Source organism: Doryrhamphus excisus, linkage group LG9, assembly GCF_037039965.1.
Source record: "Doryrhamphus excisus strain RoL-2023G ecotype Guam linkage group LG9, RoL_Dexc_Guam_v1.1, whole genome shotgun sequence".
In the NCBI taxonomy this organism is placed as follows: Eukaryota; Metazoa; Chordata; class Actinopteri; order Syngnathiformes; family Syngnathidae; genus Doryrhamphus; species Doryrhamphus excisus.
The window spans coordinates 10,702,393-10,729,383 of NC_136365.1; the positions used below are offsets into that span (position 1 = coordinate 10,702,393).

Consider the following 26,991-nt stretch of genomic DNA (forward strand, 5'->3'; position numbering starts at 1 on the left):
TCTCGTCTCATGACATCCCCGGTAATATGCTAAGAAAATGTCTATTCATAGAAACATATGCATTTCTAAAAGATGCATGTCAACCCACTGTGGATGAAGAGTCTTGGAATGGGTCAGTGTGGCTTTTGGAATTACTATGAAAATAACTATTTACAACAGTTCCTTATCTACAACACAGAAACTGAATCCTCAGTTGGAACATGCACCAGTCAATGATCCTATGACAACAATTCTGATTTCTTAAGGGTTTTGTTTTGATTTTTTAAAAACACATCAGACCACTGATATGTCTTTTTTATACTATTATAGAAGAGTATGAGCTTTCAGAACGCTACAGTATATACAGGACAAGTGCTAGCGCTGTATATTTTAGCAATATTCCCCGTTTAAAAAACAGAAATGATTTCTAGAGCAAAGTGTTTTCCGACCTGACAACTTTTATGTAGCTGATACACCCACAAAACCGACTAGTTTTTGTATGTATTTACAATAATCTCATGGAATACATTGGTTTGCTGGATGGATGTTATGGAACAAAACATCCATGCCAGGCTGTAAAAATGAGGTCCCTTAGAAAACTATTAACAGCAGTTGTGTTGAGAATGACACAACTGAAGGAGAGACCCCTGACAAGAAAATGCTGAACGCTTTAGACACTCGTACAGTTCGGAATCTCCCTTGTGCTCTCGCCGGTATGTGCGGCTCCTCCTGAGTAGATGAATACAAAAGAAGTAGTTAGTCCGTCATTCCAATTAATTCGTCATAAATATTTTTTTTTCTCAAATGTATTTCAAATTTAAACCATAATTTTTTTATGTTGACAGGAAGTCACATACGCTTGTTCGTGGGTCATACAAATTGTTATCGGTAAGGTGTTTGACAGTTTCGGTGGAGTATACTTACTTTTGACTCTTGCATCCAGCTCTTTCTCCATGAGTTCTTTCGATGAGGAGAACTCACTCAGTGTTATTTTCGGTGTGCCGTCACCTTGTCCCACTGAGCTAATCATCTCCTGCTCTTTCTCTTGGTTCACCTCTGCATATATGTTTATCCAAGGTATTTTTCTGGTGAGTTTGCAAAAGAAACAAGTTCACAAAATTTTGCAGATTTTCCTACTCCAGTTGTCAGACCAACCAGGGGTTTTCAAAGTCTGTGGTTCACCTCCCCTTGGGGGCGCCAAAGTACTTCAGGGAAGGTACCGTAGAAGCTGTGGGGAAGCCACTGAAAAACTTTGATGAAGAGTATAATATGACATGAATGAAAACTGTAGTAAGTCTTCAGGTTAATGACTCCAAGTCTCATAGCTGTAATTTTATGGATATACCGTCTGCTCACCAGAAAATAATGTGGTTAGCCTAAGAAAACAATGTTCACCTTGAACGTTGTTGAAATTGTGACAACTTGGAGGGAGACCTATGATGTTAGATGTTGAAAACCCCTGGTCTAGACTGAGCTTACATGATGTGACCGATAGATGAAAACGTTTAGTAGATTTACAAAAGATTTACGTTTTGTAGATTTGGAAATAATCAGAAATGATGAGTACCTCTTGAATTTGTAGATCAGAAACACTGCCAGGCCAAGAAACACCACGGATAAGAGCATCAGCATAGCCGAGCTACTGTGTCGCGGGTTCGAGTCCACCAAGGGGGCTATGGGAAGAAGAAGTAATTTTACCATTTAGTAATTGTATTTCAGCAGAAATATTAGTTCTACATCTGGTACTTTTCACCTCTAAAAGATGTTTTAGCGCAGTTGTAAAAAAAAATCCCCAGCATATTATGGCAAATCATCTGCTGCTAACCATGGCTATCCCCAACATTCCAATGTCAAAGTACCGTATTTTCTGCACTATAAGTCGCTCCGGAGTATAAGCCGCACAAGGCCAAAAATGCATAATTAGGTAGAAAAAAACATACATAAATTGCACTGGAGTATAAGTTGCCTTTTTTGCGAGTAATTTATTTTGCAAACTACTTGACCAAAACAGACATTACGTCATCTTGGGAGGCAAGTTCAAAAAATATAAAATAATAATGAACAGGCTGAATAGGTGTAAGATATGCTAACACAATGGTTATTCAGCTACACAAAAAATAAACAGAAAAGGTGTACAGTCTTTATGTAACATAAAAATTGTTTTCAATTATAAGTCGCTCTGGAGTATAAGTTGCAGAAACAGCCAACTTATAGTTATTGTTATAGTCCGGAAAATATGGTATTCGGTCACACTTGCCTATCATGGGCAGACTTCATTTTTCATTAAAAAAATTGTCAGTAGTCCAAAATAATAATAATAATTTAGAATGTATATAAATTGCAAAAACAATAAATGTGAGTAAACAAAGTATTGCAAACAACCATTAAAGTGAAATAGCTATTCATCAGCTGATCAAAAGACCACAAACCCTTTTAAACCCAAAATTCATTTTCTGTCAGGTGCTCACACTGTCATGATCTCTTGATGGCAAAGGCAAGAAAACTTTCTCTCCGAACAGTCGGATTGTTGGACTCTCTCAGATTTGATGTGGTGAAAGAGTCATTTTGGACTTAGTAAACGCTACTGAGGGTAATGCAAGAGAGCGGGAGAGCCAAAAGATGTCACTGGCCCTGGAGCCGATTGGCTTTCTGTCATTGTCCTCGGCCCAATTGAAGGTTGTTACTGGTGCCGAGTGCAGTCCAATAACCATCAGACATCTGTGAGAGAAGAGTTTTTAGCGGAAAAAAAAAAAAAACGTCTTCAAAGGCCTCGTCTACTTCAACGCCATAAAATTGGCCATTTGGAATTTGCACAAGAGCCCCAAACATAGCAGATTGAAAAGTGTTAGAAAGTTTTATTTTCTTTTGAGAAAAAATGTAATCCTGACAGTAATAATGGCTTCCAATGTTACTGGCATGACAAGATCCTTCCTGAGATGTTTTCCACATGGTACAGAGAATGGATTGCCATCGTAATCTTTTCTTTTCCTTCAATGGATCAGTGACTCTTCAGGTTGTGCAGGGGTGTCATATGGTGGATGGCTACATGAAGGGGGCATCGCTCATGACTGAAGGCCATCATTTGTGTGATAATAACTGACTTTTTCAACAGGATGACAAGGCACACCTGATAAAGGACTTGCTCCAGAGGAATTACCTCACCCTTATGGACCGTCCTGCGTGCCCCCCTGATCCATTTAGGATGGATGGCAAGAGATGTCTACAAGAATGGACATCAGGTTCCAGACGGTGGATGCCCTCTGTGAAGCCATCTTCTTTTTTTGCATTTTGAAGCTCTACTTAGAACCCCAGTAAGATCCAAAAGTGAAAAATGTCACTTCTTAATATTTTGATCAGGAGCCTACAAATGAGCACAAATTATGGAATTTGTAACTAATGTCAGCATATATTACTCACAATTATTGCAGAGCAGTAATTCTGAGTATAAAAAAGACCAAGGGAACAGCCTTGTGTGGGTGTCTGAGTGAGGATGGGGCACCTTGCAGGGGTTATTTTGAGTTTAGCGGCTCTAGGACTGTTTTTATACATGGAGGTTCTGCTCCAAAGGCTCCATGACCTCTTTTCAGAGTGAAGTGGCGAGAACAATGTATGATGGGGCTGGGAGGTGTCTACTGATGTTGTGAGCCTTGGTTAAGCAGTGTTTTTTTTGCAGTTTCCTGGATGGGAGTAAGTGAAGTCCCGATGATTCTCTTTGCCAGTCTCTGCAGGGATTTGCAGTCAGAGACACTGCAGGCTCCTGACCACACAGAGATGCAGTTTGTTAGTATACACTGGTGCCTCTGTTGAAGGTAGTGAGGATCGGGTGGGGGTTGGGGTGGCGCATGCTCTCCTCATCTGGCACAGAAAATGCATGTGCTGCTGAGCTTTCTTTGTGATGGGACCAGGTCAGGGTGTCTGTTTTCTGCAACCCTTATCCTGCCCACTACCATTGTATTGTCTGCAAACTTCACTATGTGGTTTGTAGTGGACCTAACACAGCAGTCATGATATTGGAGATGTTGTTGCCCACCTGTACAGACTGAATTAATGACCCAGTTTGTTGTGTGATGATGGTATTGAATGCTGATACTACAAACAGCATCCCAATGTGTATGTTGTCCTCTTATACTGCTCAGTGCCAAATAAGCCCCTCTACCTGCCCACAGGCACAACCAAAACTTTAAATTATTGGTATTTATTCTAAATTATTTAAATTATCTGTACAAATTACTGTTTACGCTGTACATTGTTGTTCATATTTGATGTAATCTATTTATTCTCCGCATTATTATTTATTATTTAATATTTATTATTACACGGGAGCCAGGCAACGACATTTCGTTGGCAACTTCACTGCTGTGTTATTGTGCAATGACAATAAAGAAAGTCTATGTCTATGTCTATGTCTATGTCTATGTCTATGTCTATGTCTATGTCTATGTCTATGTCTATGTCTATGTCTATGTCTATGTCTATGTCATATATAATGGTAATGGTAATGGTTTTATTTCATTTGAACATGCATCAGATTACAATTGAGTGCATCTCATAATCAGTTCACAGTTCCACATGTCCAAAAGGAGTAGGAAGAAGCAAAGCTTATTAAATCCTACCCCTCCATCTGGTACTTTTACAATCAGTAACTGTTACATTTGTTCACTTCCTGCTTTCCATAATACAGTTTAAGGTTTTTTTTTTGTTTGTTTTTTTTAAATAATGCACCTCGTACCGAAGTACAAGGTGATATGACCATACAATGACATAATGGGTACCATAGTAAGTGTCAATATAGTGATATATATAGCACATCATGACTGGTTCAAGACTCTTCATCCTTGTATTTAACAAACATCAACTGATTGTATTGTTTCTTGAATTGGCTCATCGTTGTGCATTGTTTGAGGTCCTTACTCAATCCATTCCACGCTCATATCATATCACGCTCAGGTGGAGTGCAGAGGAGATGGTGCCATTTGTAGAGCGTGATTGTAAGTCAAACTGTGAGTTTTTTAGGTACCCGTACGATTGTGGCCTGTTCTAGTGATGTGTTGAACATGTCTGTGAAACCCCCATACAGCTGGCCAACACATCCCTTGAGCACCCTGCCTGATGTGTTGTCGGGGCCCACTGTCCTGCTGTAATCCTACTGTTGTTGCAGCCCGTTGCTTCCATGGTTTTCACTCTCTGTGCCAGGCACAGTGTCTGCTCATCAGTGTGGGGCGTGGACTTCCTTGCAGGAGTTGTGTTGAGTGCCTTGCAAGTTACTCAGGTCATAGAGTCATTATTGTTCTTGCATGGGGAAGGAGTAGCATTGTAATCTATGACTTGAATACCCTGCCACATTAGTTACTTAGTGATTTTGGCCATGGATAGTAGATAGAACACCATAGGTAACGTCCAAGTATATTTCAGAAATGTCTGCCAAGTGTGATTCATGTCTTCAAAGCCCAGATTATGATACATTGAATGCCTGAGAAACGTCTGCTTATGTATGAGTAATGGAGAAAACAGCAGAAAATAGTCACAATTACACCCGTCAACATTCAGCTTGCATATTATAAATGGCTGTAAGCTCCACCCATCACCTCATCACAACATTTGTAGCTCCTGGACAGTCCACATCACTCATGTTGAAAAGGCAGTAACACTGTCTGAGTAACGGTAAAACAGAAAAAAAGATGCCATACTAACATGAAAACCTCCAATAGGTATCCAAAGCTGGCTGTCAGAAATTTTGTCCGAAACTGCTAGCCAGGTCTGATGTCGAGATACATCTGTAAACCAGCTGAAAAACTAATAAAAGTCCAAAAAAACTTTCAGATGGAATTGTTAAACGGTGCACTGGGACTTAGCCTTAAGATTATAAAATGGTAATTAGTGCCTGAACTAAAATTCTCAACACCATGCCAGCTGACTAAGACTGTCAGCCAACACACCACTGACTGCCAGCTCCTCTCCCAACCCTGTGGGCTTCAGTTAGGGGCTTGTGTCTATGCCTGTTTGGCTCCTTCCCTGAACAAACAGCCCCCTTGAGCCGTACTGCTTTGCCCAAATGACTTGTGAAGGATAGAAACAAAAAGCTACATTAGCAATTAAATAATATTTTGGCCAATAAATTCATGGCCTGATTAAAAAATTACAAAAAGAAATTGTTTCTTACCCAAGGTTAGCTGAGTGTTGTATACGATCACCCTCACGCCGGGCTTCAGCTCAAACTCCACCAGATTTTGATTCAGTGCATTTACAATTATGGTCGATATCTGTTTGACAAATGCAGCATTGGGTTGTTTAGAAAAATAAAAAAATATATAAACAAATTCAGGTGTAAATAAACATACCCGTTCTAGTTCCTGTTCACTCTTTTTCTTGTCCTGTGATTGGTTCTTGTGTGGTAGCAGGAATAGTTCAGCAGCAGTTGGAACTCCAGGAAACACAGCTACCAAAAGTTGTTCTTCTGGGAACTCCACAACCTAAGGCACGGAAACAATAGCCAAATATCATCACAGTATAATCCAAATTCTTTACTGACTTCTTTGTCTGTCAGCTATTGCTATTTTGGCCTCATAGAGGGTTGCCAACTGTTCTTTGAAAAACTTAATTGTACCACATTTAGAAACTAAAGTGTGCGTCCCGCATGGATGAGACCGCAGGTACAAGTTGTCAAAATTAGTTTCCTCCATAGAGGGGCTGGGCTCTCCCCTAGAGACAGTGTGAGAAGCTCTGTCATCCGAGAGGAACTGCACCGCTGCACCTCTGCATTGACAGTCGCCAGATGAGGTGCCTTGGGCATCTGGTCAGGATGTCTTCTGGATGCCTCCCAGTGGGGATGCTCGTCTGACCATCTCCCCGACCCAGGACACTTTGAGACAATGTCTCAGGACCTGCCGGCAGGAGCTGGACGAAGCAGCTGAAGAGAAGATGGAAGTCTGGGCTCTCTGATTAGGCTGCTGCCCCCATAAACTCAGATATGTGGAAGATGGATGGACGTCCCGTATTACAGTGAGAATCAAACTTTCAGTGACATTAATGAATAACAGGTCGCTGTATATGAACATTTTAGGCAAACTTATCTCCAACACTTTTCTGCACTGCCACCAATGAGAAGATAAAGTAGTTATAAAGTAGCTATATCATCATGCAGTGTCTCATTGTGGCCAACCCTAATGGAAAATACCCAAAAGACAGTTATTAATTTTATTCTGTTAATGTGTTTATTTAGTATTCCAAAAAAAAAAAAGAAATCGAACATGCATCTCAATAAATTTGTGTGCCAGTGAAAAAGTATTAAAATACGCAATATGAAAAATAAATCACCATGCTGGTAGGGGTGAATTGGGCCTGTCAATATCCATCCGACCATTAAGTACCGCTTAGCTTCACAATGGTCGCTGGATTATGCTGGAGCCTATCCCAGGTGACTTTGAGCGAGAGGCGGGGTACACACTAGACAGGTGGCCAGCCAATCACAGGGCACATATAGACAAACAACCATTTGCACATTTGGAGTGGCCAATTAACTTAGCATGTTTTTGGAATGGGGAAACCGAAGTACCCAGAGAAAACCCACCCATGCATGGGGAGAACATGCAAACTTCACACAGAGATGCCAGAGCGGAGAATCAAACCTAGGTCTTCCTGACTGTGTGGCCGACATGCTAACCATTGCACCTGCTGATATGTTGTCGCTTATTTATTTGTCAGGTAATGGATAACCTTGGTGTTAATAATCACAGTTGTCCAATGCATTATTTCCTCTTATTGTTCTCTTTTTTGGAATGATTTAAAAGTTGAGCTCACAGTGAAAAAAGAATGATGCTGAAGTGGTAATCAATCATTCCTTTAGCATGTGTGATGCCTTTTATGTTTTCTCTGTGACCTGGCCAGATAGTGAGGTGGGTATGTGGCATTGATGAAAGCAATGACAAAATCAAACAATGGACACATGATTGCAGAGTTCAAAATGTTCAAAATGGGGGATGCAGAGTAGGAGAGAAAGATAAAGCAAAGTGGACAACATAAGCAATAACTCCAACCCTTAACCTTAGCTCTGCAATATGTTTGCTACATTTGAGAACTGCTCATACACATTCAATTTTCAATTGTTTTCTATGACACCGGCCCAGATATTATGGGAATAACCTTGACAAAGTAGGTACATGTATAGGAAACGATGACACGTTAGTTTTCTCAGGTCATGGTGAATGGCTGGGTGGGACAAACACTAGCCTAACTAGGTCGGACAGCCCGAATCTGAGGATTTGGTGTAGGCTACTAACTAACAGGCTAACTCTTCCTGTCAAGACTTAGCTGTTTACCTGCACCTCAAAGAGAAGCAGCACTCTTTTCAGGACAAAATTATACACATTCTGGGCAGAAAAGACAGTTGGTTTGAAAGGGACGTGTCAAAAGTGAGTAACCATCTCTAAATAGCAGGGGAGGTCTATGACACCCCCCCCCCCCATACAATACTGTCCTTTCATCTTTTCCTAAAACTAAAAGAGTCCATCATTTAGCCTCTAGCATATAAACAACACACATCCACCTTGGTTTCAGGTGTGTCCCTGACCATTATTACATCTGATATTTAACACCACAAAAGAGTGAAACCATTCTTGTCTGGACATGCCTCCTCCTTTAAAGGATAACTACTCGTCATTGAGGATGAACTAATGAAACCTGTTCGGACAAGAGGCGGCGGAATGTCTCTTGAGACACCCTGAACCGTCCAGTTGCGACTTAGACTACAATGACGTGGATGAATAAGAATATTTACAGGAATGTTTGGCAATACCATGCAAATAACAATAAATGGTCAGCTTTCATCAAATGTTCAACAAAACATACACCTCCACAGCAAGCCAATAACATTCTTTTACATTGCTTTGTATTCATGAAGGTTCCCACTGTATTTCTGAGCTGAATTGGCTGTGAAAAAGGTAGGGTGATCTACATTTCATTATGGAAAGCACACACACATATCATACAGCAAAAGGGCAATAGGTCTCTTCTAAGCCTCAATGCTCAGAAGTTAGGAGATCATTTTAGACAGAGTGTGACTTTTAAAATTAAGGAATCAGTGCTCATGAGGCCATTTCCTGAAGGAGAAGGGTAGAAGAGGCGTCTTCACACTTGTCGGATGATGAATCACACGGTGGCCTGAGGGTGTTCTCTTGCCGCACCAATGACTTCACAGTATTGGACAGCACAAGTAATGGGGATATCGGAAGTAATTGCAAAAAAGCTAGACGAAAAGTCACATAGCCAAGAAAAAAGCAGACAGAAAGGAAAGCAGACAGAGCATCAGCAGGAAATGAAAATGACTCACTTGGAGAACAGCCTTCTTAATTACTCTCCCCGCATCCTGTCTCCACTCAGGTAAATCGGGGTTGAACTCGTCCAGATTTGGTGAGAATGATAATAGTAGAGATTTGAAGAATTCTGGTGAGAGGATTCAGGGAATAAGCATCTTAGAAGAGGTTTTTGTGAAATTTAATTTTTATATATATATGTATTTGTATGGAATTTGTGACATGTATGTTGATTACTTTACTGTTTATATTGTCAATTACTTGACTGTATTTTATTAATTACATACAGAGAAACCTTGGTTATCATGTTTTGTTTTGGTTAGCGTACAATGGCACATGTGGTGTCGTGTTAGTAATAATACACACTGTGTGGGTCCATATGTATTTCTATATATGTATCTATGTATAGCAGGATTACTACTACAACAAAACATTCATTCATTCATTCATTTTCTACCACTTTTTCCTCACGAGGGTCGCGGGGGTGCTGGAGCCTATCCCAGCTGTCTTTGGGCAAGAGGCGGGGTACACCCTGGACTGGTCGTCAGCCAATCACAGGGCACATATAGACAAACAACCATTCACACTCACATTCATACCTATGGACAATTTGGAGTCGCCAATTAACCTAGCATGTTTTTGGAATGTGGGAGCAAACCGGAATACCCGGAGAAAACCCACGCATGCACGGGGAGAACATGCAAACTCCACACAGAGATGGCCGAAGGTGGAATTAAACCCTGGTCTCCTAGCTGTAAGGTCTGTGAGGCCTAACTGTGAACCTGTGTCACACTGGTATAATCCAAGATAACGCTCCCTATTGGAGAGTGAACAATAATGAATTAATAAACAATTAATTAACTTAATTAACAATTAATAATGAATACGAGTATAAAACATGACTAGGTCAAGAGGCATCTAGACATGTAAAAATGTTAAATAAGCATATTGAAAAGATTGTAAACATGAAAATATGAAAAATATCTCTTTTATAAATAAGGTATCTTACATCGCAGAATTTCACTTATCATAGCCGGGTCATGAGACATAACCACTGACTATGAAGACTGCTTGTTATAAAATAGGCGTATTATGAAAAAAAGAACTTACCTCTGACTGCTATGGTTTTGGTATCTTGAAAGATGACGTTTGCGGCTGCCACTTGAATTGTGACAGGGTACATTCCCTCATTGGGAAAGGTGTATGCGACACTCCCATCCAATGTGACCACTGGCTACACACACAAAAAAGACACACCAAATTACTACGCTGATGGGTGATGTCCTAGGTTAATTATTGTCAAATTCATACAGTATGATTGCTATTATTGGTTGCTTACTATTGGTATATTATTAAGTGCACTGACACTCCTGAGATAGAATAATTTCATCTCATGGGTGGTGGTCAACATTAATTTTATTAAAGAAAAAAATACATTTTCCAGCTAAAAAGTGAAGTATTTATTGCTAAAGAAAACATCATACATTCTGAGTCCCTGGGTGGCAACTACAGCCTGATGTCACTTTGGTTTATGCCATGGTTCTCAAATATTTTCTGTCATCCCCCCTGGAACACTTGTAGCAACAAAAGTTATCTTTTTGGCCCATGGTAATGCTAGTGAGTCTTACAGTTTTTGGAAGCTAACGTTAGTGTATACCTTTTCAAGTGGTTTCTGGGGTTTGTAGTATTTCTGACCTTGTCAGACCTTGCGAAACACTTCAGTTTTAATTCATCTTTTTTGTCCTTTATTCTTTTAAATCTGAAATGGTTCCTGGCATCAGAGTTCTGTTGGGACAGCTTGTTGAGCAACATATTTGATGACTGGGGGTAGATTGATGTCATGCCCTATGAATTGCTAATTGCTAGCGCATATAAAATATTCTGATATACAGTAGCATCAAACTAGCACATGTATTTATTTATGTTGAATGTCAAAGAAAAAATATTTGAATCTTATCTAATTAGGTTATAAGTGACATGTTTCTTGTGTGTTCAGTTGTCAGAGTAAAGAGACTGAAATAGAATTCAACTGTCAACTGAGTCTTTATTGAGAACCCAGGATCTGTTACGGTTGTTCTGCACCTGCTAATGGTCAATTATCAGGTGGGTAGAACAACCAACACTGATAGTATCCCCCTTGCGCCACTGATACCTTGCCCCACATTATAGAGACAAAGCTCAGGGGGTCAAAACCCTGGTTAACTTCCAGGTTATAGTCCAATGATGGAGCAACCAACCTGCAGCAAAGCTCTGCTGAACCCAAAAAAGAAACTCCTTTGGTGGTACATGATTTACAATACTGTATGATTAACGAGTGGATGAAGATTTGCTTTGAGTGCAGCAGTGGTTCACACCAAGCTATGTGCATATTGGGAACAATTCTCGCTTTTGGAGGGATGTCTCACCTTTCAAATTGTACAAAAGGGACACAACCTTTTTGCACACTGTTAGAAAAAGATTCACCTCAGTGTTGTTGCCAAGCCACCAGAAATAGGTGACTGTGCGTGGGTGATTGGGTAGGACAACTGCTGAGATGTTGACTTCTTTGTTTCTTATGACCACAAAGGGGGCAAGAAGCTGCACATTTTCCACAGGACCTAAGAAAAGGACAGCACAAGTTTGAATGAATGGCATCTGATTTTGGAGCTGTTAAAATGGAAAAACTCAAATGGCTACAAATACCATAACAGTTCAAAGGAAAGATAAAACAATACACCACACTTTGATAGATATTCTCCATCTCAGCTTATTTTATTTAATTGGATATTTAAGGACATTATATCCACATGAAGTCAAGGTATAAATCAGGGGTCTCAAACACGCGGCCCGCGGGCCAAATGTGGCCCGCAGGACACTAGTTTGAGGCCCCCGCCTTGATATGAAAGTTTAATGTTAGTGCGGCCCGCGCAAGTTTGATATGGATGCTGTATGGTATCATGTACCCAGAAAAAATTATTACGTTTGATTAATGTTCATGTTAAAGGTTAAATAACTGTTAATAGTTATCCTCCCTATCCATGTGGAAGTGGTAAGTTTTTGGCTATTTAAGTTTGAAGGAAATAACTTGAAGGCTACCGTTTAGGTCGCTAGCTCTCTAGTTTGCGAGTTAGCATGTGTCTCAAGACCCTGCAGTTGCGCAATATGTTGTAAATAAAAAGAGTATAAATGTGACTATAGTCGTGTTTTAGCATGTCTACAGGGCTCTAATAATGCTTTGTTAATTTTAATCTGAAAAAAATTATTTGTCTACCCACCAACTATATGTGGTTTCTTAAGTTTTTATTATTTGCCGTTTTATTATTATTATTATATTTATTTATTACTGATTGATTGATTTTCTTTATTATTTATTTGTCATCTTATTTTGTGCAGAAAAATAAAAATTAAGATATTTGAGAACAGTGGAATGTTTTATCAGAGCTTTTCTTGTAGAAAATTGGAACCAAAGCGAAGTTTTTAAAAATATTTGTTTTTAATAAATGCTTTTTTTTTTTTTTTGGAAAACCTGATGCGGCCCAGTCTCACCCAGACCCTAGCTCCAGTGGCCCCCAAGTAAATTGAGTTTGAGACCCCAGGTATAAAGGGTATCAAGTTGCTTGGCCTGGGAATCTCAGCTCTACAATTTACCGATGATTTGGTCCTGACGGCCTTCAACCTTTGCAGGGACACTTCTTAGTTGAGTGCGCTTTTGGGATGAGAATCAGCACCATTTTTTCTCAGTGGGAAAAGAATGGACCGTGCACTCCAGGAGAGCAGGAGTGAAGTGCTGCCTCAGGCGGAATTTTAGTATGTCAGTGCCTTGTTCATGGCCGAGAGAAGGATGGGGTACATAAACAGGCTTTCACTCGTATAGCGCCATTCTACCATCAATGTATTGAAAATGCTTTGACACTCTTACCTACTTCACCTACTGATGCCACAGTTTCATGAGCCACTGGGGGTTCAGTATTTTGCCCAAGGATACATTGACAATGCCACAGCGGGATTGAGGCCTGAACTTGCAACTTTCAGGCAGGGAGATCATGAGCCGTGTGAGATCTTCAGACAGATATAGCATCTGCAGTGCAGTTTCTGTGCCCGGACTGTCATCATGAGGACAGAGCTGAGCCGAAAGGTGAAAGTGATCTATGTTCCCACCGTCTATGTACATTCACAAGCTTTGGGTAGTGACCAAAAGAACATGATGGATACAACTGATGGAAATAAGTCTGGGTTCACCCTTTGCAATGAGCTTTTCAAGGTCACCTGGGAGTCACTCTAATTGTGCTCTAATGTGCTTCTCAATTCCATGAGACGGGACAAGGAGACGAGAAGGGGGTTGGAAATAAATCTGGGCATCCCTGATACTTCTTCGACCAACTGGGTCTAATAAGCGGAAGAAAATGGGTGGATGAATGCATAACTTATACTTGGACTTTACATCACTTCTTCAACCCATTTGTCCAATCTAAACTAGCTTTATCCATAGGTCAACAATAGCAATCTACTAGCCAAAATCGTACCACTTTCACACACAATGGGAGCAATAATTTTTTTCATTGTCATGTCAGACCGGAAATGATCCATGGCTGCAAGTTAAGGTAATGTAATGGAAAAACACATTATTTGTCTTTCGATATTTTTGACTAATAATAAGCCATAGTCAACCACAAAACAGTGATTATGAATCAATAGTTTTTTTTTTTTTATTAATTGAGTTTGAATCATGATGTTGCGCAGGACGACTATGTCGCAGCAGTCCTTGAGTGAGCGCACTTAGCACATTGGTCTTCTTACATTTGCTGGAGGAATCAGCTGTCTGAAACAACTGAAACAAAACACTTGTTTACTCTAACTAAAAGGAGAGCTTATCAAAAAGGTTCACACTTTCTATATCTACGATAAGTAAAATATGAAAACAATATATACGTCATTCAAAAATGTAAATGTTGCGCCAGTTTATTTATTTCTTATATGGATAGGCATTAATATGTAAACGTTGTACAGCGTTTTCAGAAATAAAAACACCAAGAGTATAGTATAATAATCAGTGTCAACTGATGCATTTACATGGTCAGCAATTTTCTGCCAGCAGTCCGCTCTCGCTTTATTGGCGGTGACAGTGTTGCCTTTGGCAGTGGTAATTGGTAATTGAACTTCTCATAACACTCCATAATAATTACTTGCTCCTACTTGTGTAAAATACGTATACCATTCAGTATTGTTCCATTTTTGAGTAGATAACAGGAATAATATGATGCCAAAAGGATGTTTTTATGTGAACACATAGCACAAAGCTGTGAATCTGATTTGACATTGTAAGTTGATAACCACCATTAAACTCTGTTTAGTTCAGGTAATTCAGGTTTAGTTGAGCTGCATCATGAGCACAAAGCCCGGGTATGTTGAGCCACTTTCATGGTACATACTCCAACCGAAACATAAAGTAACGTTATATTTTTGGTATTTTTGGTGAGGACATGTGGCATAGAAAATGGGTGGATGGAATCATAAACGCTAATCTTTGTTGCCATATGAGCCAAAAAAAAAAAAAGGTGATAATAACGATGACAATGCAAGTGCAAGAGTGAAGACACTTACAAGTGATATGCAGATAAAGTGTTGTTGTGTCATAACCGAGGGAGTTTTCTGCTAGGGCTGTGACACGAAATATTCCGGCAGTCTTGTACACGTGTTTGATCCCCTCTTCAGCCCAACTGAGGTTGGAATAGGACACAGCTATGCCATCACCAAAGTCTAATTGGATGTTGGTCTGTATAGAATCACCCTGAAAGACAGCACACAGTAAGTGTCATTAATCCCACAACACATAATATAGTGTTTCTAGACTTGCATGCTTAGTGTAGATTTGCTACAGAAGCCAAGTCCATTTACTGAAACAATGAAAAAAAGGCAAACATCAGAAAATGAAAAGATTTCCCGTGGAGTTACAGGCTTGTTGTGAGCATCATCTTTATTATGACGCATGTGACCTTTAATAAATTTTGACATGTGCACACAAGGAACCAGCCAACCAACTGTAGGTCATTTTGAAAGACAGAATGCCACACAAAACTGCCAGTGGTCTCGATCACTGCCTTGACCGCCAATATAAGAACCACCAACTTTAAAATAATAACATATTCACATCTACCAACATGTAGTAAGCATTTTTCATGCGCAGCAAGCCATTGGACCCTTGGATGTGCTTGTATCATTCGCGGTGCTCCAGGAATACGTTTTTTGTTGCATTTTGCTGGTTGAGGTTTCGACTTCAGTTTGGGTTTGTAGTGTGACATGCCCCTCCCCAAAAAATATTTTCTCAATTACCTGGGATTTGGACAAACCTTGCTACTTTTCCAACGAAATTACCCACCATAAATACTTTCCTGTAGTGACCAAAAGGACAAGATTGCAGGTACAAGAGGCGGGAATGAATTTTCTCCGTAGGGTGGCTGGCTCTCTCTTAGAGATAAGGTGGGAAGCACTGTCATCTGGGAGAAACTTGGAGTAGAAACGCTGCTCCTCCATACTGAGTGGAGGCCGATGAGGTGGCTTGGGCAACTGATAAGTCCAGACACCTGGGGAGGTGTTCAAGCCAAGTCGGAGGTAGGCCATGTCAGGCCAGGTAGGAGGCTTGGGGAAGACCCACAACGCTTTGGAGAGACTATGTCTCTAAACTGACCTGGGAACACTTCGGGATCTGTCGGAAAAACCTGGTGAAGTCGCCAGGGAATGGGAAATCTGGGCTTCCCTGCGCCCACGACTCAAATACTCTTTTTTTTTTTTTTTTACATGTCAATCCTGCCAAAACACGCAAAATACTGTATGACCCAAGGGTTTATGTTCTCATTTTTAGACTTCCATCCCTTGCTACTTGCCACTTGTGGCCGTGCTTCAGAGCGTGAAGCTGAGAGGTTCGTTTTGAGTGTTCTGGGGATAGTTCATGTCCCTTTGCATATAAAATGATATACTTGATGGGTGTCAGGAAAGAAGACAGAGCACATTGTAAATATTTTATACTGCAGGCATTGTGAAGAACTGTATAACTGTATATATGTAATAAGCTGTCATGCAAACAAGTTTGGCACTACTGATGTCACTCTACTCTTTGTCCCTTTTGTGACAATGATTGCCCCTTACATGAGCGACCAGGACATTCATTAACGCTTGCTTACTGTGTGTGTGTGTGTATGTGTGAAATGTGTCAAACCTCAAGCTGAGCCTTTAACAACCATACTCGATTTCATTAGTGTCATCATAACGAGACACTATAGTTTATGTTTAACATTTTTACAGCAGCTCATAACATCAAGCAAGTTAATTTTAATTGCTTTTTTTTCAAGATTTCACAATACCTAATATTCATTAATTCATTCATTTTCTACCGCTCTTTCCTCACGAGGGTCACGGGGGTGCTGGAGCCTATCCCAGCTGTCTTCGGGCGAGATGCGGGGTACACCCTGGACTGGTCGCCAGCCAATCACAGGGCACATATAGACAAACAACCATTTAAAGTCACATTCATACCTATGGACAATTTGGAGTCACCAATTAACCTAGCATGTTTTTGGAATGTGGGAGGAAACCGGAGTACCCGGAGAAAACCCACGCATGCACAGGGAGAACATGCAAACTCCACACAGAGATGGCCGAGGGTGGAATTGAACCCTGGTCTCAATACCTAATATAATATGTAATTTGTTCTTTTGGCTGTGTTGTTTTGGAAAAAGCCATCATGCAATGTTTCAGTTCGGTTCGGTGAACATAACTTGTCAGTTTTTTACATGGCTTTGACTCTTCCTCCTGTCTTCTTGGGTACTTGATTGTGTATGATCCAGTTTCTGACAAAGATCATGTATATATATTTACTCCACCACCACCACCACCCTAATTTTAAGCCAATTCCCATGATATACATTTATACTGTATTGTATATATGTAGTATACGAGGAACACATCTTTCCCCTCTCCTCCCTTATCCCTTATCTTCCCTGCTTTGCTTGCTTCTTATGTCTTGTTTAGTCCAGTTTTATACTTTTTTAAGAGCCTGTCTTTGCACTGTTCTCCAAAAATCTAAATGATGGAATTGATCAACTGGTCTCTCCATGCAATGGACTCGATCTTCTAGACGAGAAGCTCGGGGGAACCGCCAGGTACATGATGGACAGCTGGGGGAAGTGGAAGATCATGTGCCTAGCGATTCTTTCTGTGGAGGACATGGAAGACGTCTACCTATTTGGAACCATGACAACAGGTCTGTTGCTGATTGGATTGGGCACTTTCCTGGTGTATCGCAGAATTGATATGATGGAGGCAGCGGATGGAGTTGGCCCCACAGCTGCCCGTCGTGAATGATTTGGTGGGCAAAACTGTTCAGACTCTGACTGTGACTGCCAATCACAACAAGGATGCCATCTTGGAGAGCATTTCGGCTTTGCAAAGGCAGTTGGATCGATTGGGAGATCAGAATGGACACTAGGGTGGCCCTATCTTTTGGAATGTGGCTGCCCAAAACAACCCAAACAATATACTTAATCTGGATCCCCCCACGGCTAACCAAGGTTGTGTTGTGAAAACAACTTCTCCCAAGAGATTGCTGCAGTGGGACGCTCTGACCCGCCATTATTTCTTCACGGACACCTGTTGTTTGTCTTCTCTGGGCCCACCACGGACATCTCCATGGCAACTAATGTTTATCGCAATGACACCCTGCGAACTGAGCTCCAAGATTGGGCACCTGACAGGGGTAACGTCACACACTCATGCATCATGCATCCAAAGACACACATACGCATTACACTCACCAACCCCTCCTCCACCCCCGCCATCCAACGCCTTCGCCGCTAAACTGCCCCCCAGTGTGGGCAGGACGGGAACCGTGGCTTGTGCCGTAATTGGCTGCAGGTAGCTGTGGCTGGCTAATGGTCGCACTGGGAACCATTTCCCCTTTGTGGCGCTGGTCTTGTGTCTATGTGTGTGAACAATGTGTTTACTTGTTGTTTTTTCCCTCCCCTCTCCTAGTGTAGTTTCCCTTCCCACCCCCCTCATCACCAAGTCATGATTGCACTATTTTGCTTGTACTTCTGTATAAGTGACAAGAATAAAGGCTCATTCAACGACAGGGGTGTCCATGCTTTGTCCACCAAGGGTCACATAACAATAATGAAACGATGCAAGGGCCACATTACTATTTTGTAGATAGTAAGACTAAAACGTGTCACAGGAAGCAGGTGAGTAAACTCAAGAGTTTATTGAGTCCAAGGAGTAACAAAGGGTGATGGTGTCAAAAAGGGTGCACCATGAAAAAACACAGAGCTCCAGTTCCTGGAATTGGTGTGGAGGGACAGATCAGGAGTCGACGGCCACACCCTCTGATCAGGTTTGTACTCTGGTGCAGGCAAGCGGTGGCGTTTGGCCAGATGCTGGTTGCACTCAGCTGTGCGTGCCAGGGCCTTCTGGGTGTTGTGCCAAGCCAGGCAGGCACGGCGCAGGTGGGCAGAGATGGAAGGGACTGCCGACTCCGCCTCCAGAGAAGGGAAAGCTGGGGGCTGGTACCCGTACGCTCCGTGGAAAGGCGAAAGGCCTGTGGCAGAGCTGATGAGTGAATTGTGGGCATACTCAATCCACGGCAGGTTGATGGCCCAGGAGGCTAGCTGCTGGTGGCAAACATAGCAAATGGTGCCCTCCAAGGCCTGGTTTGCTTGCTCACACTGGGCGTTTGTTTGTGGGTGGTAGGCCCCTATGGCCTTGCAAAAGGCGGCCACAAACTCCCTGGCATCAGCATGCAGGGAAGGCCACCAGAAGCGCTGTGACAGGACGAAGATGGTGCATGAAACTCCAGGATGGCAGGCGAGCTTGGACTTGTGCGCCCAGCAAAGAACCTCAGAGCAAAGGCCCGGGACCACGAACACGCGCCCGGCAGGGCGGTCCCTTGGAGGTGAGGAGTCCTTCATGGCGTCCATCACATGATTCTTCATAACCCACTTAAGCGCCCTCAGGATGCAGGATTGTGGAAGGATGGTCTCTTTGGGAGGTGCGTCCGAGGGTGGGGAGTACATGGAGAGGGCGTCGGGCTTGCCATTTTAGGAACCAGGGCGGAAGGTCAGAGAGAAGTCGAACCGGGTTAGAAAGAGCATCATGTTTTCAAGGAGATTGCCTCCAAGGCGGCGCTAAAAGGAACGTGTCTGGTGAGTGACATTAGCCCGATGACGCCCATCCAGAGAGCGAACAACATTGGCCGTCGATAACGCCATCACAGAAATAGATGAACTAACTACAAACGCTTCGTCGAGGAAACAGGTGTGATCGCAGAAGTGGGCATGGTCAGAGGCTTCACAGGCGAAAAAGCATGGCCGAAGCTTCCGGGTGGACGTCCGGTGCTTGTGGTGCGGCGAGAGCCGGGTGGACCTGAAGGGCGGACAACACAGCGCTGAGCTGAGACTCGAGGGCGGCCAGGCGAGCATCTTGTCACTCCAAGTACGTTGAACTGTTCCTCCTGCTTGGACAGGTGCATGGTTTGGAGACACAAGGATTTCTTGACAGGGTCCGTGTCAATGGGGTCCATTCTGTTGGCCGGATTGTTCTGTCATATTCTTGGTTGGGTCTGGACCCCAGACACAGAGGCAGGAGGCAAGACTCAATAAACTCAAGAGTGCCGTACTTTGTGGTGGTCCAATAAAAAAAACATGTGGGCCGCAAATGGCCCCCGACCATAGTTTGGCACACCCCTGGAGCAATATAGTAATTATCATGAAGGGAAAAATGGAATTCCATCGGCTCCACCTTGACTGTTGACTGCCTCATTTTCTTTGCTTTAGTTATTAATTGTCCTATTTCTGTGCAAGAACTGCAGTAATGAATTTAGGTTATCTTAGTTTTGCCAGCAAAACTGGGAAGCCAATTTTTTCTCATGACAATAGTAAACTAGGAGTAACGCCAGTCTATCTACAGGCAGAAAAGGCTTTCTACTGCCATGTCTCCAAACATGAGTGAGTTGAAGAGCATGTTTCGTTTTGTTTTGTCCTTTCGTCCAGCAACAAACTGCAGATTGCTGACAAACCTTTCTCTTTTTTCTCAAACCGTGTTTTCATTTACTGCCTTCACGTGCGCTAAATGAGTTGGATTCCTCAAATAAATACTGAAGTCCCTGTTTACATGCAGCAGTTCTAATTTGATTGTTTGCAGTGTGCTGTGTCCGAAACACGAGATAGGTCTAATGCCCCTTTCAGTGTGGGGAAAATGTATGGCTTTTCTGGTTGACCCATTATATCCCCTGGCAACTCGCCACAAATTGGCATCAACTAACACCAATATGAACGAATTAACAACTCATTACTGTTATGAGGTAGATCTTCTATGGCTCCTCCGGCTATGGTGATACTCCATAGCAGACAGCAGCTGTGCAATACTGTAGCAATACTGGAACTATTCAACTCTACCGAACCAGTGTCATATTTTAAATACGGCAGTCCATCAAAGACATAAAATACATCAAATAGCATGCATTAATTTCAGAGGTTTGCAGAGCAGCATTAATGGTGTTGAATTCACTATAAAAAATGACACAGTCGTCACAGTCATCAGTCATTTGGGGAAAATTCACATAACAAAAGGGATATAAATAAGATGGATAGTTCAAGTAATGGTGCCCTTTTTGGGGAATTTTGCCCATCATCCACAATCTTTTATTGAGACAAGAACACGGGCCTTTCCCTTTTCTGTGCATTCAAGATACCCCCCCCCCCCATGCCTATAATGGAGAGTCCCCTATTAATGGAGAGTCCCCTATTTTATCCCCCCCAAAACCGCCAACAACACTCCATGCAGTGGCTTGCATATTAACCAAGCTATAGAAACATTGATGTTATTTTGTGTCATAGTGACACAGTTAGATGGATTCTGTAAATAGCTGGATTATCAAGCACTGTGTTCCATGTATCAGAATCAATATCATGGTGACTTACTTAATTATTAACAATTCCATCTGGTGGGATTTTGGGTAGGTGGAAAAAGATTTCTGCCACTGCAGGGTTTGCTATGGCTAACAATTCTTAGTTTGACATGATGCAGTCTTTTGGCAGAGTCCTCTCCTGGCCAGATACACGGACGCTTTCCATTGTGCGAGGTCCACAGTTATACTTCAACCAAGTAATTTTGTTCCTTGTAACAATACGGATTGCTGTTATTTATGTTTCACACGTACGCCTTAAAAATGATTGAACACCTTGATAAATAATGAGATATAGGCTGTCTAAGACTAAAGGATTTTCATAGTCAAATCGGATTTATTTCAAGTTGTTCTTTGTGGAGCACAGAAAAGGGAAAGATGCGTGTTCACGTCTCACATAAGAATTGTGTATGAAGGACAAAATTCCCCCAAAAGTGCAATTTTCCTTCAAGTTTCTCAATCACAAAGTGGAGGTCAAGACAGTCATTAAAAGCAGATATTGCATTTCTATGAAAGAGCCATATTTGTTCATCTAACCGTCATGTCTCAGCAGGAAATGAGCATGCAAAGCCTTTGATTCCAATTTCCATTCCAAAGAGTCGCTATTCTGATCAGCAGACATACACAATTCACAGTTTCTGACGTGTGGGCTGACTCAGCTGGATGATATTATAACTGGGGAGTCATACACACCCCCTGTTGTCCTCCTTTGTTTCCCTATTTTTATCTCCCATATGACATATGTTGTTATATTTGGTGACGATACAAAGTGTGTAGTTCTTCCGGGAGGGTGTCCCTTTCCAAATCCAATGATTGTATTAATCTGTTTATTGAGGCGTGTGGCATGGCTGACGTATGCCGCTTTCATGAAGACCATACTTTTTAAAATATCTATTTATAGACGGCCGCACGGTGTAAAAGTAGTTAGCATTTTGGCCACACAGTCAGAAGATCAGGAAGACTTGACCAAGTGTCCATAGGTATGAATGCGAGTCGGAATGGTTGTTTGTCTATATGTGTCCTGTGATTGGCCACCAGTCCAGGGTGTACCCCGCCTCTCGCCCTAAGACAGCTGGGATAGGCTCCAGCATACCCGCGACCCTCGTGAGGATAAGTGGGATAGAAAATGGATGGATGGACATTTCAAGCATATTTTTCACTTTAACAGAAATATTTTTTGCTTTTGTGACCTTTATCTAAACAATTAACAAAACCAAAAATGTTGTTTTACATGAAAATAACAATTCATGTATCTTTATGCAAAAAGCTGTTTTTCTCTGTTTTCTATTCGGAAACTAATATTTTCCTGAAACTTACCTATGTTTTGCTGCTGATCACTAAAGAAAGGAAAAAGGTATAAAAAACTTTTTTTCTGATGAAAGAAGGAATGAAAGAGGAATCTAGTCTTTCTTTTGGTTCCATGTTTATTTATCCGTAGGACACAATACTTTGTGTGCCTTGAAAGATCAGTGAACATCATCTGACCAGTGTCTTTTGAAAAAAGGCTGGGATTGAATGACTTAACAAGGAAGCTCAAGGAACAAACTGTTCAAAAGCAATTGCTTTTTAAGCAGGTAGATATGTTAGACAGAGCTCTGCAAAAATGAGGCTTTGATATGTTCAGATTTTCTTTAAGCTACAAAAAGTACTTAATCAAAATAATAAAATCAAAACGTTAATGTATTGAAAACTAGTTATTTTACTAACCAGAAGTGGTCTGTTGCCACTACTACCTACAACAACGATACGATCCCATTCTGGTTTCTGTGTTTTAACAATTAGCTCTTGGCATGGTTCTTACCTCATCCAGATGAACCAGGAATGTGACGTTAGTGCCCAGGCTGGCAGCCAGTTTATCATCTTTGGTGGTCAGCAAAAGTCCCTTAGGAGGTCTCTTTGGGCACTGTTGCTTTCTAGCTGTGTACAGTTCTTTTATTCCTTTGGTGCAGTTATTCAATACTACTTTACGGTACCTATGGATGAAAAAAAGACAAGTTGAAAATTCAGGCTGTTTCTGATATGCTATTGCTTTACATTGCTATTGCTTCTAATGTTAATAATAATAATGGTTATTGGCAGCCTTGCAATAAATCTGCAGGTGGTAGAATAAGTGTACTGGACAGATTACAGGTATTAGCAGTACCACTTCTGAGGGCAACTGTCATCATTGGGTTTCCCGTGGTAGCTACAGCATGTTCCCGACAATGGTCTGAATGCAGATGTTTGCTGTATGCAGATATTCAGAGTCCCTCTAATTCAGTCTCAGAAGTTGTAATAAGATAAGGTACACATTAAAACAACTTTAATCTCAAATAGTGTACACTAGAGCCCTGCTATTTGTGAGTTATATTCTGAGACCCCCCTCTAAAAGCCAATAAACAAAGTAATCAAGTCATTTTTGCCACTCTGATAATGATGCTGCATCAATGAGACCATATCGTCACCCTGTGCTGTTGAGATAGCTTTGACTCAGACGGCAGCTCTTGGTGATGGTGGAGGGATTGAACCAGAAGGCGGGCCTGCAGTTCCCATTGCTTCGGCGCTCATAACCATAGTCACTGTGAGACAACAAAGGGACCTAATCAATATCATTGGATATCATAGGATCATTGTCATCCAGTGTTTTTTTTTATATATATATGACATGCTGTTAATACTGTATGTATTGGCTTCAGCACAGTTGTTGACATCAGGGACATTGTGTATGGATACACATCTGGAGAGGAAGGTACTGTATTTCAGTAGACAACAAAATATTTACTTCAATTATCATGCCCGCGAAACATAATTTATTTATGTGTCATAAAAACAATGTGATAATTTACGCAAACCAGAAAGGCTTCTTTAGTTCTGCATTTTTTAAGCGTGGAATTCCCATATTTGTGTGTCTGGTGTTTGTTCCCTGGGGGGGATCACAATTGGTTATTGTGTTTGCTGCTCAGTGTGCCTGTTGTACGTCCAGGTCCTGGCCTGCCTGCTGGCAAAATAGCTTGTTAGTGGCGACGCTTCCTTTGAAATGAGGCACTCTTTGGGGGAGAGATGTCAGGACATAGTTGGAAGCAGATTAACGTTTTTTCTGGACTATAAGTCGCCCTTTTTCTATAGGTTGGCTGTTTCTGCGACTTATACTCCAGAGCAACTTAAAAATGGAAATATATATATATATATATATATATATATATATATATATATATATATATATATATATAACACAAATGCCCCCCCAAAGAAAATCATATTCTGCAGACTGAAAACAGTAATGGAGCAGCAGAGACAAAGTTTGGAGAAAGTGAGAAACTTGTTAGGGACTGGCGTACAGCGGGGGCTTCTCTTACTGCCATGAAGAAATCAAAACAGTTACTGTACTTAAAACTGTTTATGTTACATAAACACTGGACACCTTTTCTGTTCATGTTTATTTTTCGTGTAGCTGAATAACCATTGCGTTAGCATATCTTACACCTATTCAGTCTGTTCTTGATTCTTTTATTAATGTTAGAACTTGCCTTCCAGGATGATATAATGTCTGTTTTGGTCAAGTTTGTAAAATAAATTACCCACAAAAAATGTGACTTGTACTCAGGTGCAACGTATGTATGTTTTTTTCTACCTAATTATGCATTTTTGGCCTTGTGCGACTTATAGGCCAGAAAATACGGTATAGGTGAGGTTGCAAACTTCCTCTACCTGTCTAGTTTGAAACAGATGGCTTCTTTCACACCTCTTTCAAACCAACAGTCCTTCTTATCCAGAATTTAGAAATTGTCATCAACATTTCACTTGGGAAGACATAAAGAAAACATTTTGCGGTTTGTATACTGTCAAGAGATGGATGTCTCATTACTGACGTCTACAGAAAACCCACTAACACAGATCATTTTGTACCTGAATTTTGAGTCTCATCATTCACACATGCTAAGGATTATCAGAACTTTTGAGGATAGCGCAAAGAGGATCATCACTACCGACAACAGAAGACATAAGCAACAGACACACTGTGAGCATTCCAACTGAACCTTTTTGTTAAATCCACCAAGAGACGAAGGGCCTGAAGATCCAAACTGGAGGCAGAATGTGGTGGCCTCGTACCTCAGACATAAACTGGTTAACGCCAAAGACAAAATCCCAAGAAGCAAACTGAGCAATGTTGTACATTACAGCGAGTGACCAAGCAACCCTTTTGCAAAAGATGACATATCCCGAAGATTATCTCATTCCACAGAAAGAATGGCCACTCACAAGCTGTTTTGCCATCAGGCAGGTGAACAACTGTCCTGCATGACAATAGGTCATTCGCCTTCCACGCTTTGCAACAAACACAACAACTCTAATGTGACGACTACCAGGGGACACAACCACCAGAGATATAAATAGGGACACTCCACACTCTTGGGTTAAAAGGGAAACATGGAGTCCTGTTGTCTTGATTTGACCTTGATGGAATACCCTGCCCTGGATGACTGGGAGTCTAAACAGATGGTTGTCTGTCTCTTATATGTGCACTGTGATTGACTGGCAACCAGTCCAAGGTGTAGTAGGCCTTGAACCCAAAGTCACCTGGGACAGATTCCAGCGCTCTGCAGCCCTGATTACGATAAAAGCCAAAAACTGCATGGAAATGGTTTGGTTACACACATTTACTCTGCAGTCTAAATGCCACAATAGAAAATGTAAAGGATGCTTCTTTGGAAGCTGCCTTCCTGTTCAGCACACATCAAAACATTACCAGCAAAGAGCCAGCCAAAAGTCTTTATGCTTGTTTGACGAAAAAGTAATTAGCGTTCACCTTCTGGCCTTTTTACAAACATTATTCACACAATATACTGTAGATGGCTGTGGCTTCCGTCTCTTTTTGTTGTAAAATAAAAACACAAACCCCGAAAGATTTGCATACAAATTGAAAACAACACCACAACAGTTCCATATCTCTTAATTAGAATAATAACACACATAACAAGTTTACTGGCAGATGTTACAGTCGGGCATTGTGTGTATGTTAAAACAATTCCAAACTTATCACATAATTGGAAAAACAGAGTAAATTGTGTAAATGAATGTGCCTGGCATGCAGGATTGACACAATTTGGGTGGTTTACAGTGTTCTTGGAGAAATAGCAATACAGAAGATCAAGCATAATAACTGGAAAAACAACAATGGCATCAACTCAATAAGATTAGACAGATTAGCACCAAGGATCAATCACTGCAGATGTTAAATAGAAGAGTTTGCTGTGTTACAGTAATGCCAAGCCCAGCACTAGCAAAGCATCTATGGTGTGTCCCTCGGTAATTGTCCATGTCAAGTGTTGCACAACTCTGATTGTGTGAGGTGAGAGTGTGTGTGTGTGTCCTGAAGGCCCCTATTAGAACTTACTAGACTGACTTAGCGCTGAACGATTAGACTGTACAATATCTAAAAACAGAAGACACAGTGACATACAGTTGTTATTGAAAGCTAATTTTAATCACTCTTCTTTAACCCATTCAATACCAAAGATGTATTTGTATATCCTTTTTTCTTGTGCAAGAGGAAAAAAGACGTAAAAGCCATTTTTCCGATGCAAATGCACGATTAAAGAGGTGACTTTTCAGGCAATTTAAAGCCATAGAAATTGGCTAAAAATTAGCTCTGCATGGCGCTTTTCTATATACAGTAATGTATTAAAGCACTCCATAGTACTGAGGAAGTGGACAATCATGGAGGAGTGTAACGTTCAGGTTACGCATTGAAGGGAAAAAGTTAATGGTGTTATTCTGTAAAAAAAAAAAAAAAAT

General features: G+C 41.3%; 1 protein-coding gene across 2 annotated transcripts in view; it reads right to left on the reverse strand.

Annotated features, from left to right (window-relative positions):
- Positions 1-268: 268 nt before the first annotated feature.
- The window catches only part of sorcs3a (sortilin related VPS10 domain containing receptor 3a), a 175,220-nt gene continuing 148,497 nt past the window's right edge, over positions 269-26,991 (reverse strand). For both annotated transcript variants that reach the window (XM_058086792.2, XM_078793390.1), the window contains exons 17-27: positions 23,661-23,774; positions 23,018-23,189; positions 14,868-15,054; positions 11,751-11,884; positions 10,398-10,521; positions 9,305-9,417; positions 6,318-6,449; positions 6,140-6,239; positions 1,547-1,652; positions 904-1,064; positions 269-708 (exon numbers count right to left, since the gene is read on the reverse strand). In XM_058086792.2, coding sequence (XP_057942775.2) covers positions 650-708; positions 904-1,064; positions 1,547-1,652; positions 6,140-6,239; positions 6,318-6,449; positions 9,305-9,417; positions 10,398-10,521; positions 11,751-11,884; positions 14,868-15,054; positions 23,018-23,189; positions 23,661-23,774 — 1,402 coding nt within the window. In that variant the 3' untranslated portion in view covers positions 269-649. The remainder of the gene's footprint in view (positions 709-903; positions 1,065-1,546; positions 1,653-6,139; positions 6,240-6,317; positions 6,450-9,304; positions 9,418-10,397; positions 10,522-11,750; positions 11,885-14,867; positions 15,055-23,017; positions 23,190-23,660; positions 23,775-26,991) is intronic.